Raw genomic sequence first — 12,667 nt, 5'->3', positions numbered from 1 at the left:
CTCCCCTCTTCAACGCTGCTCCTCTCCCTTCCGGCCTCGCCCTCGACTGCACCGCCAACTCCTCCGGCCTGCCTGCCTCCACCTCCTGGCCTCCGCCACGGCCCCAGCCACCCCTCGGCCCCGCCGCTCCGCTTCTCGGCTCTCCCTCCCCCTCGCGCTGCCTCCAACGACAAGGCTCTTCAACCCTTCCTCGCTGCCTCTCCCGTCTCGCCGCGCTCCGCAACGCGCGCCTCTCCCCTCTTCCGCCTCATGCCCTCCCTCGGCGTACACCCCCTTCCGCGTTCAACCTCACCTCCCTCATTCGCCGCTCTCTGCCCGCGGCCGCACCCTCGACGGGCCCGCCAACTGTTCGGCGAAATGCTCGACTCGAGAATCGCCCCTGACATTTGCACCTTCAACACTCTCATTCGCGGGTTCTGCTTGAACAGGTCGGTCGATGAGGGGTTCGAGTTGTTCCGCGATATGGGGGGGTACGGGTGTTGCCCGGATGTTGTTACTTATAATACACTGCTCGATGGGCTATGTAGAGCTGGGAAGGTTGAGACTGCACGGAATTTCTTGGGTGGGATGAAGAGGAGAGGGGGAGACAGTTCTGTTTCTCCGAACGTTGTGTCGTATACTACTTTGATTCGGGGGTTTTGTGGGTGTGGGGATGTGGTGAGGGCTGTGGAGGTGTTTGACGAGATGGTCGGGATGGGAGTGAAGCCGAATAAGGTGACATATAATACGCTTGTCAAGGGGCTTTGCGAAGCGAAGAGGATGGATCTGGTGAAGGAGCTTTTGGAACGGGAGGATGCAGTGTTCAAGCCGGATACCTGCACGTTCAATACTCTGATGGCTGCACATTGTGATTTTGGGAGAGCGGATGATGCGGTGAAGGTTTTTGAGAGAATGTTGGAGTTGCGGGTGAAGACTGATTCGGCTAGTTATAGTACACTGATACGGGGATTTTGCAAGAGTGGAGAGTTTAAGAGAGCGGAGGAGCTTGTTGATGAGATATTGGAGAAGGGGGTGTTGAAGAGGCGAGGAGTTTGTGTTCCTTTAATGGCCGCCTATAACCCGATTCTTGATCACTTTTGTCATAATGGGAAGGCGAATAGGGCTGGAATGCTGATGAGGGAGCTGATCGAGAGAAGGGCGACAATAGATATTGGTGCATTTAAGACGGTGATTTTGGGATATTGTAGAGAGGGCGAGCTGAGAGAAGCCTATAAGCTATTAGTCTCAATGGTAAGGAGGAACCTCAATCCAGATTTTGAGGTATTTGAGGTTTTAGTTGAAGGATTCTCGGCAAAGGAGGATCATGGTTTTGCTTGGAAGGCTCTAGAGAGAATGTTAAATTGTGGGCATCGGCCTAGGACGAGTACTTTCCACTCGGTGCTTGCTGGGCTTTTAAAGAAAGATGGTTTTGCTGAAGAAGCTGGTAATTTGGTTGCCGTGATGGTGGAGAGAAAAGTTCGTCATCATATCGACCTTTCAACTGGTGTTGTTGCCAGTCTTCTTGGTATGGGATTGAACGATAGAGCTTTTGAGATTGTTGGGCTGCTTTATGATAACGGGTATTGTGTAAAGATGGAGAAGTTGGCTGAATCTCTTTACAAAGGCAACAAGTACTTAGAGGCACGAGATCTTCTGCTTTTTAGTTTGAAAAGGAATGAGACTTTGGATGCCGAAGTTCATGCCAGGGTTATTAACAGCCTTTGCGCAACTGGGAAAGCGGCAGAGGCATTTGAACTCTTCTATGCAGTGAATGAAAAGGGAAGCGGCTGTGTCATCTCTTCTTGTTTGAATGATTTAAGAGATGCCCTTGAGAAAATTGGGAAGTTTAGAGAGGCGGAGTTTGTTTCTAAACAAATGAACCGCTTGGAAACTGTACCTGATGGAGATAAGCTGATACGGGCACAAAATGACATGACGCACCGAAAAACAACAAATTTTAGAAAAATACAAAACCATAATGGCAATTATAAAGCAAAAGTGTCAAGTTCAATATCTGAAACAAGATGGCCTTACAAGCGAAGTGTTCATGCCTCATAGCTCACATATGTGAGACTTACTTCATTTCCATTCTTTTGACTGAGAGCCTTTTCAGACAAGGGTTCTATACAGGGCCTTGAAAATGTGAGAAATTTTTCAGACGATGAAGCTTTATGATAGTTATCTATAGCAAGAAAGATTTCCTGAATATGAAGAAGTTGGCGAAGGATCAAGAACATGGATCTCTGAAGGTAACCACCTGGATTTCTTATTTGTTACCTATTGTTTATGGTTAATATCTTATCTTATATGTGTTTCTCCAGTATTTAATTTTGGATGAAAACAATTTCTTGAGTGCTTACACCTATCCATCATTTTGTCAACCGACTGATTTCCATTTCAAAAATTTAAGGATAAACTATCAAATAATATTTGAATCCATTATTTTCCATCATATTCACAGCTGTTATATCTCAAATCTGTTAAGGCTGCGTTTGGGAACTTTGATTTGGATTTGGGAAGTTGATTTAAAATCAAGGGATTTTAAATTTAGGATTTGAAATCCATGATTTAAGAAATCTTTTGTTTGGATATCTTTATTAAATGAAAGGATTTGAAATCTTTGATTTCAAAATCTAGTGTTTGGGTACTTTATTACACATGAATTTAAATTTAAAATTGATGAAAATTTATTCTCTTAACCCATCTTGTTTACATCAAATGCAATTGAGATGTGTAAAATAGTAACCAAAAAACACAAATTTAGGTAATTTGATAGCTAAACTCATCTCTGATACTTTGCGAGGCCCCAGCAAACAGATAAAACACTTCATATAATAAGTATCTTTCAATTTTTGTATTAACGTACTTGGACGTCACTTTGATATACTCTCCACTAGTATCTTTCACAAAGACATCCAATAAAAGAGCAAATGTACCAAACCACAAACCATCAGATGCCAATATATTGGAGTATACTATAAGCCACAATCATTCACCATAGAAGCAAACACCACAACAAGAGACAATGAGAAACAAAAAAATGTGTACACTACAGGGGTTGCAATTTAAAAACGATACCACAGAGAGTATATGCAATTAACCCTTACATATAAGCCACAATCATTCAACAAAGCAGCAAGCTATATCAAATGACAATGAGAACCGAAAAAGGTGAGACCAAAGCATAAGCACTCTCAGCACAATATCACGCTTGACCTGCAAAAAAAAAACCCATAACGTTGACATTAGAAAAGCCTGAGACCAGGCTTATTGAGGCGCGCGCCTCGGGCGCGCCCCGGGCGCGGGGCGCTTCGGCCTGCGGGAAATGCGCCCCGCACGCGAGGCGGGGCGCTGCACGCAACGAGGCGTGCGCCTCGCACGCGCCTCGCACGCGCCTCACGTGCGCCTTGCTCGCGCCTCGCACGCGCCTCACGTGCGCCTCACACCTGCGTTATGTAACATACTCTTTCTTCTATTTTTTTAAATAATTTACATAATTACATATTTATATCATGTAATATACTCTTTCTTACTAGTTGCTAATCTATTTTCATCTTTTCATGTTTAACCTATAAAAAGGAAACAATAATTAGTAATTTAGTATACTTGTTTGCTAATTGTAACTTCATTCTCTAATTAGCATGCTAACTAGCAAATTATAAACATGTAAATATGTAATTGTTACATTCATTCTTCATCTTTTCATGCTAAGTAGCAAATATCAATTAAGAATACTAACTAGAAAATTATGAACAGTCATGTTTGTTAATTATATTTCTTAGTCTTTTATGTGACAATTTATAAACATATGCTCATAATTGTTAATCACTTAATTTGATGATTTAAATACATGTTTCTTGTATCTTTTTTATTACTTTAAAAATTCAGTTAGCATAATTTGATGATTTAAGTTGATATTCCAATAATTTTGGATGTAGGTAACTAATATGTTGCTTATATGTTTCTGTCTTATGATGTTGGCAAATATTAGTTTGAGTTATGCGCCTCAATTAGTGAGGCGTGCGCCTCGTTGTACGCTTTGCGCCCCGCATTGCGCTTTGCGCCCCGCATTGCGCTTTGCGCCTCGATAACACTGCCTGAGACTGCTTATGAGAAAAGCACACTGGATATGATCGTAAAAGGATTTGGACAAGAGAAACAATAGCTAATATCAGTTAAACCCATTGAAACTTGGCAATAAAAACATGAAAATCTGTGATCTGGTTTGGCTAGATGATATGTTTAAAAATTTCGATGCATCCAGAATGCATATTCACATAGATATGTTTAACAATAGCTAATATCACATTGTCTGCACTCTCTGGTTGCATCTCAATTTCAAATCAGAACTCTTGGTCCTTATTGCTTGCTGTGATAAGCTAAGTAATCAGTTTCAATGTGACATGCTAACAAGAGAACCATGCAGGGCATTTACCAAATGGAAAGATCAAATACTGGCTCTGTATATACATTTACCAAATGGAAAGATCAAATACTGGCTCTGTATATAAAATAAAAAGCTCAAGTCATCCAGATACACAAACCAGTCCCAAAAGCGTACCATTTACATAATATACATAAAGTTAAAAGCTCAAGTCATCCAGATACACAAACCAGTCCCAAAAGCGTACCATTTACATAATATACATAAAGTTTATATAAGATCTCATATATAAGATCTCACAATTTCATGGTACATAGCTCCGGCCAGGTAAAATGTAGCTCACTCATCAAGACCACAGAAATCTTACAGCTACCTAATTGCAGGCAACACAACTTTGCGACACATCTTCTATCAGCTTTCATGTCCCGTTTTCTATGTTTCCCGCAGGTTTTAGGGTAGTCTAGCAAAGAAAGGGTTTTAATTCATATTATCGTGTCTAAGATATTTCTCACAAGTTTTATCTCAAAAGGTCAATTTCCAGCATGTATTTTGTCTATTGAGCAAACTCACTAAGCAGGTCATACTAATTTCTCACACGATGCAACAAAGTAAATCCTTCTGTGAGCTTCGTTGAAATTTTGATCACATCAAATAAGCAAAATAAAACCAGACACAGACACTGAATTCAATTAGCTCCGTGTAAACCGTCACATATTTACATATATATCTCTTTCGACACCCAAGAACTCATATATTCAGTTTATTAACCCGATTACTCATCAAAACATGTAAGTTTCCTATGACCCAAAATAAGAAATCACGACATAACAAAATTAAAATAACAGTAAAATTACCTGCAATTGTTGACGGATGAAAAGGCAATCAGAAGAGCTTAAAGAAGTGCTCAATTTGCGGCTTGGAGTTCTTGCTGAAAAGAAAAAGCACACAAACCAGAATGAGAACCTCAACACAATGAAGACCTGTTCAACTTACTAACGAAGACCCCTTAATAATAAGGTTCTCTAAAATGCATACAAAACAAGTAACCAACCTTTGTACCTACAAAAAAAAAGAGATAAATTACAGGAAAATCCCCTGACATTTAATCACCTTTGCACATGAATATTCTTTTCAAAAAAAAAGAGATAAATTACAGGAAAATCCCCTGACATTTAATCACCTTTGCACATGAATATTCTTTTCATTTAAGTTTTGATCCTCAAGTCGAAAATCCCCTGACATTTAATCACCTTTGCACATGAATATTCTTTTCATTTAAGTTTTGATCCTCAAGTCGAAGTCCCTGGCATGGTTTGGTTCACATCATTTACGGATTTAAATCAAAATCAGAATGATGGAGATAGTTGCTAAAATTCTATGTAGACAAGTCATCTTTTGGTATACGGAGGATTGCAGCAGTAGGGATTGGCTGACAATTTTTTGAAATTAGGAAAAAATGCAAGAACTCTTAGTTAGTAGAGGACAAATATTTCCTCCGTCTAACATCACCATCAAACTAATTAAGATAAAACCAAAGTTTCAACTGAAGATCCACACTAGTTAGTAGTAGTGTGTACTCCTTTGATACTCCTTTGAAGAACTCTTGCTTTGTTGTGGATAGAAATATTTCCGACTGAGAATTCAAACTCATGCTATTAAATGCAAGATGTAGCAAGAAAGTTGCGTGCACGAAATTGTAGTGACCTTAAAAAGATGGTTCTCCCATAGTTTCCTTTAATAATAACAATTTTAAAACTTGTCACCAAAAAAATTATTCCAAAGGTCCAAGCAAATCGCTAGCTGATCTTACTCAAATTAGTCCCAAGGAATCCAGCATCTGTTAGAGCTTCAAGCAAATCGCTAAATTTTATATTCCATGTAACTGATTAAAAAACAAACGGAGATTTGAAGATCAAGGGTTAATTAATCAAGCCCTAATTTCCAGTTAGAAGCCCCCAATACTCCAAATCTAAGTATTAATAAACAAACCCACATCTAATTCACAGCTAAAACCAAACAAAATCGAAGCTCTATCGAATTATTTCACAAATTGAAGGCACAAATTAGAGCAAAACCCTCGGAAGTTTCGGGGGCAAATGAAGATCTATACCTGTAGACGACGTCAGGTTGGGACTTGAAACCAGAGAGAGAGGCAGGGGGGAGAGGGGGAGAGGCGGCGGCAGGAGGGGGGAGGCGGCGGCGGGGGGAGGCGGAGAGGGGGAGATTGAAACCAGAGAGAGAGAGAGAGAGAGAAAGAGGGGATCGCGATTTGGGAAGTCCTCAAATGATCGGGTCGGGATTTGATAAATGACAATGGTTGGGGTGGAATTTGAAATCAGTTATTTTGGGCTTTCAAATTCCTCTTTGTTAAATCAATTGATTTAAAATCTAGATGTAAATCAGAATCCAAACTAGATATTTGGATTTGAAATATCCTGGATTTTAAATCCAGGCCCAAATCCAAGTTCCCAAACACACCCTAAAGGTATTTCATCTTTATTTCTTTACCCGCATAATATTGATTCTAAAAGGCCACACATTTCTTTGATTTTAGCATAAGCAATGTTTCTGAATGCATTCAGGGAATTTTAGATGCTGTACCAGATGATGAAATGTATTTACCCATATGATATTGATTTCGAAAGTCTTAGCGTTTCTTTCTCTCTCAAATATAAGCGTTTCTTCATATTTAGAGATCTTCAATGCGGTATCCAGCCCATTCCTCAACAAATATCTCTTGAACCTTTTCTCAAAAAAAAAATATCTCTTGAACCATACATAAATTTTCCAAATGCAATGCATCTATCATGATTAAATCATCAAAGAAGTCCTTTTTCAGCTAGAATAAGCCACAACGACACATTTGTCTGATTCTTCTTGTACTTCGGCCTCTTTATGGTTGGTGACTATAACTTTTGACTCTGACTGAACTTAACTGGCTCTGGTGCAGGTATCATACACGTTTTCGTAGTCACTACAATTATATACCTTGAAGAAAAGACACATGGAAGAAACTTTATAATTGATCTATAAACTCAAGCGATGAGCTATTCCTTTCTCGTCGATAATGCCTTCTTCTCTATTGCAGTCTGCTAACAGGGGACACCCTCTATATGGAAACCATAATGGACAAAATGCAAATTCTTCTACGCTTCAACGACGATTGTCTAAGACTTGCACATGACCTTTTAAGTGTATTTTATAATGATTGCCTCATTAAAGTCATATCAAATGTTGCAGAGACCTTTTGGTCTATGGAGATTGGAGAACTACCACTGACTAGAAACCATGCATTTTCTCCGCTTGTGGTACAGGTAAACAACCATCATAAGCTTATTTGTTAACCTGTGTGAGCTTCTACGTTTTGATTTTTCTAGTGCTCATCTACTCGTTTATTTTTATGGTACTTATCCACTCATCGATTGATTTTGTGACATTACTCTAGAGAAGACTGTGTAGCAACACCTATGGAATAAGATTCAATATCACCATCGTATTCGCCATGTTCCACAAAAAGTAGTTCATTATAGCGCACAACTTCAAGTTCAACAGATTCCATGATCACGGTTGGTTTCTTGTTCTGTCTATACAATTTCCGTTGCTTTCTAATTTCTTTATTCCAGGCTTGGTTCCTATTTAGAAGTCCATGGAGTTCATAAGATGATTCCACAGCAGCTTTTTTTTGGGGGGTGTTGGTAGGGGGTGTAATTCTACAAAGAGGTTAATGTGATTCCTTTTAGTAATTATCTTTCTCTTCATCTTGTTCATGGAGTTCATAAGATCACGATTCCACTTTTTTTTTCTTTAGGATAATTATACAAAGAGGTTAATGTGATTCCTTTTAGCAAACATTTCTTTAATCTTCCTCTTCATCTTGACTTCTATCTCATTTACGGATGGTTAATGAGGTTCTTTTCTTCACAGTTTTTCAATTTTACAGGGTATAAGAATTTTCTCATACTTGCTACTTGGCTTTCTATATCCTGTTATCAAACACTGCCATGCTAATAGCTATCCTGGCTAGAAACTTGTGCTTTTGCCATAATATAACTGCAGTTTAAATTTGTCATAGTTATGCTTGTTTTTTAATCTTTTTTATTTATTTATTTTTTATTTTATCTTTTTTTTCTGTAGGTCAGAAGAGTAGGATTGACCCTCAATCTAATGCCCCTTTCCTGTATTTTTAATTACCTTCAATGCTACTTTCGCTCCATGAGAGGTCTACGAATCCGGAGGAAGCTTTCAAGTGAAAGCAGGATACGGACAATTGGCAGCATTTCCTGATTATCTTTGAATGGACAAAATGTATGAGAAATGTGTATTAGTTGTCTTGTTATTCTTCGTGCACTCTTGCTTAGCTTACAATAACATGCACAGCACAAAAATTTACCATGAATAAAAACTTGATGCTTGATGATTGTTTGGAGTTTCTCAACTGAGAATTACGCGTTCATCTCAATTGTCATTTGATGGATAGAAGACTTGTTTCTCAATAGTACCGAGCAAGTGGTCTTACTCAAGCTCATCTTGAGTTTTACTAATGAAACGGAGGAGGAACTTCCCCTCTATTGCATTTTTATTCTTTCCAATAGCACTACAATCACTTTGAACAAACACATGTACCCTTCATATATCCCCTTAAAACTAAAGAAGAAAAAAATAAAAATGTGGGGGGAAAAGTGTTTGCTAAAAACCCTACTAAATTTACAGGAGAGCGGTCTTTAGACCAAAGCCCTTTTCTCTTCTAGCTCTTGGGATTCTTCTTCCTCCTGTTGTTCCTGCTGCTGCTGAATTTTTGCCTTCCGAGAACTTGAATCATTTTCTGGTAGAAGCTTGAGAGTAATTCCCATGGCAATAAGCAAGAGTCCCGTTCCATGCTGCCCCGTCAAAGGCTTGGTAAATATCAAATATGACAGTAGAAGCGTTACTGCTTTCCTCGCTGTGGTTATCTGAGAACAATATATATCACCAATAAGCAAACTAAAACAGTTTGCAAATATACGTACATGTTTAGAAGTGACAGAGATATCATTATACCATCGCTGTGGTTGCAGCCCCGAATATTGCAATTAGGGACAAAACCGATACTTGACCGACAAATGTGGCCATCGCTTCAAAAATCAACACACCATAAACATATGGATGCTGAAAGTTCAGAGAGAATTATATGAGCCAAATAGAAACAGATATCACATGACTGATACTTGATAGTTAAGATGAATGGTTGTATTCTGTTGATTTTCCACAAATTGTCAGTCTTGTTGGGTAGAAAGTCAATGTTTCTTTAAAAAAAAAAAAAAGGTTTCAGGTTCAACCTGCAGAAGACCAAATTCACTAAAACTCAGTTCAGTCTTATTTATATAAATGATTATTGAAGTTTTCCAATTGAAATAACTCATATAGGTATGTACACACGAATCTCACTCTACCTTTAAAGTTAAAGTCTTAAAGACTCTACCTAAAATTTGGCCAAATCGAAACATCAATAAGCTAATTGTGGTGATTTGTAAAAAAAAATTGAGCAATTGGCAAAATTTTCTTTTCGAAGACTGAAGAAAGAACTTGACTAATTAAAAATTGATGAGAAGGTACCTTAACACGCACAAATTACTATTTCTCGTTGGCCGACGGTAGTTTTTTGGATGGAAGGAACAAGGAATATTACCTGAGAGCAGGAAGACCATGCCCTGAGCAATTCTCCAGTCAAAACCATGGGTGGGATCAACATAGGCAACCCAACAACAGTTGAACAAAATAGCATTTCCATCTGTTCAGACAAAAGCTCCCACTCTTAGCATGGACACCAATGAAGAAGTACAACAATAGAAACATAAACCAAAGGACCACATGCACAAGTGATGTTTTTTTTTTAAGTTCATCAGCCTGAATTTTTGGTTTTGTTCGCTCAGATGGAGACTCCCACCGTTTGGCTAAATTTTTTTTAGGATATTGATGTTTTCTTCATGCTGGCATTTGTTACCTAGCCTCCTACAAAAATAACTATTTTCAATTATGTAACTTTTGTATGAATCACCTGAGTTGTTTCGGGATTCATCGTAAAGATGGCTTCTTGCAGGTTACCAAGAAATGAATCCATGACGAGGGCACCACATACCATCACGACACCAATAACACTGAAATTAGGTGAGGTGTTAGCATCCGCTAAAGTGAATAGGATCAGACCGATCACTAGAAGAACTGCTGAAATGTATTCATGGGCTGGATATTTCCTCCGAAGTCCGGGAATAAAAGCCCCCATTAGCATAACCGGCAACACCTAAATTAACCAACAAGAAAACTGGTTTATATAAGAAAAAAATATTACAAATCCAAGTTTCATAATTATTTATGCTTGTTGAACATCCTATGTTAACAAATATGCTAACGATGAAAAGACGTTAGTATTGCATGTTGGAATAAAAGAAACCTAAAATTACAGATAAAATGAAGAAAAGGACTACATTACTTCTTAAAGGAGAACAGCATGCCAATTTTCTACAATTGATCTGTAACTTCTTAGCAATATTCCAGTTATCATAGTAAGGACGAATTAAACAGTAAATGTAAGGTTGTTATCAAAGAAAATGATGGAGAGGAATGAGAGGAAGGGAATCAAAAGATATAAATGCAGTTCCATTATATCATTTTCTCTTCCCCTAAATGGTGAAAATATTCAATGATCCGCATGAATAGAATTTACTTTGAAGGATTGGAATTCTTCCGCCATGTGCAAGTAATGATGATGAATTCTTTTATATTTACACAACCTAAATTGAAGGAACAATATCTTGCATAGATCAAAACAATCCAATTGTTCGATAACTATTCAACAATGAATTTAATTTTCTCAATACCAGATCGAGGAAAGAATAAAGATGAGTATGGGTCATTAGAAAGTGATAGGCAAAGTAAAACACAAGAAAAGAAACCTAATGAAATGCCACTCTCTTCTTTCATTTTTGCTACCTAAAGTTGGAGGAGGAAAGTTTCAATAATTTCGAAAACAATAGCAATCAAACTTAGCTTGATTTTATTACAATTATCCCCATTAGCCAATCAAGATAATGCAAATCCAATCTCACTTCCATTTTGATTTAGTCCTAGCAAGAAAGTTTGCGAAAAACATGCATGGTTGCGAACAAGGGAGATAATGTGAATGCAAACCTTGGTAGATTTGAACATGAGCTGAGCAGGGTAATTAAGGAAAGCCAAAGATCCTTTGGTGAGCCCATGAGATCCCATAAGAACCGCTGAAAGCTTAACATATGTCTTCCATGGATTCACCATCTGCTTCACTGTGAATCCTTGAAGATATACCAGCCCTAAGTAAACAAATCCTTGCACAAATGTGAAGTACCAACCATAACTACAAAAAATAGGAAACAAAGAATGAATCAGAAAATTAAAATAAACCCGATAATTAAAATCAGATTACAGGTTCAAAGATTTAATCTCACCTAAACTGCAACCTATTATAGACATATTCCTGAAATATGGGCAAAAAAAGACTTTAATCAAGAAGAGAAACCCAGATGAAAATTTTGATATCACAAGGAAAAAAAAGTGGATACCAGATGTTACTGAAAGTCTCTGCATGCAGTGAGAAAAACCCAAGAAATCAATGGTTAAATAAACAAATTCCCATACCTCACAAATACCATTGACAAGATAGCCAAAAAAGAATCCAGAGGAGCAAATGAGAAATTGCTGCCATTTTGGCCTATCACTCAATGAAATCCCAAACAGAGACCTTGACTGCTCCTCTCTCTTCATCATTCTCTCTCTCTCTCTCTCTCTCTCTAAAAAAAAAGAAAACAGAGAGAAGATAGAGAGAAAACTAATAGAGCAGGGGAGGGGAGAACTTAAATGAGAATAATAATAATAATAATAAAGAAGAGAAGGGCGAAGGCAAAAGAGAGAAGCAAAGAATCCCAAGTTACTCTCTTTCTTAATTTGGAGGGGAAATTTCTATTGATTAGTCTCTGTTTCCGTATTTACTCTGTTTTTTGGGGGAGGGAATCAGGGGGTTGAACCTTCCAAACTGTATACAATATTTTGCTTATTTAGTATTTTTATTTGGTTATATCTCTTGATATTGGGAAATTACTTCCTTGTCCTCTGACGCCACTTCATCGAGGAGGGGTGACCGTGAATCTGATCGCAATCCTACGCAGATAAGATGATATCAGCTTTTGTACATTTGTGTTGTGATGTAGTAATGTTCCTACTCTCTCTCATAGCGGCTCACGATTGTACCTGCCACAATCAGCTTCAGACTTGGCCACGTCTAGCGAGGAGCTGTGT

At 38.2% G+C, this 12,667-nt stretch overlaps 2 protein-coding genes across 5 annotated transcripts; one reads left to right on the top strand and one right to left on the bottom strand.

The window, feature by feature from the left end:
* Nucleotides 314-8,782, top strand: LOC109819427 (pentatricopeptide repeat-containing protein At1g02060, chloroplastic-like). 4 transcript variants are annotated; one of them, XM_020385152.1, is made up of 4 exons: nt 314-2,228; nt 7,452-7,677; nt 7,809-7,929; nt 8,498-8,782. In XM_020385152.1, exon 1 carries the CDS (start codon nt 358-360, stop codon nt 2,035-2,037), a length of 1,680 nt encoding a protein of 559 aa, XP_020240741.1. In that variant the 5' UTR covers nt 314-357; the 3' UTR covers nt 2,038-2,228; nt 7,452-7,677; nt 7,809-7,929; nt 8,498-8,782. The 4 variants fall into 4 exon arrangements, with proteins under 4 accessions (XP_020240741.1, XP_020240740.1, XP_020240739.1 ...); XM_020385151.1 differs by having other exon boundaries at nt 7,314-7,677; nt 7,814-7,929; XM_020385150.1 differs by having other exon boundaries at nt 7,314-7,677.
* On the bottom strand, nt 8,867-12,399 carry LOC109819428 (UDP-galactose/UDP-glucose transporter 4). Its single transcript, XM_020385154.1, has 7 exons — nt 12,011-12,399; nt 11,821-11,849; nt 11,528-11,729; nt 10,398-10,640; nt 10,029-10,130; nt 9,401-9,508; nt 8,867-9,312 (listed from the first exon to the last, which is right to left on the bottom strand). Exons 1-7 carry the CDS (start codon nt 12,137-12,139, stop codon nt 9,085-9,087), a joined length of 1,041 nt encoding a protein of 346 aa, XP_020240743.1. The 5' UTR covers nt 12,140-12,399; the 3' UTR covers nt 8,867-9,084.

Source organism: Asparagus officinalis, chromosome 8 (genome assembly GCF_001876935.1).
Source record: "Asparagus officinalis chromosome 8, Aspof.V1, whole genome shotgun sequence".
NCBI lineage: Eukaryota > Viridiplantae > Streptophyta > Magnoliopsida > Asparagales > Asparagaceae > Asparagus > Asparagus officinalis.
Note: the sequence above shows the minus strand (reverse complement) of the source record. Positions and strands in the feature narration are given on the sequence as shown.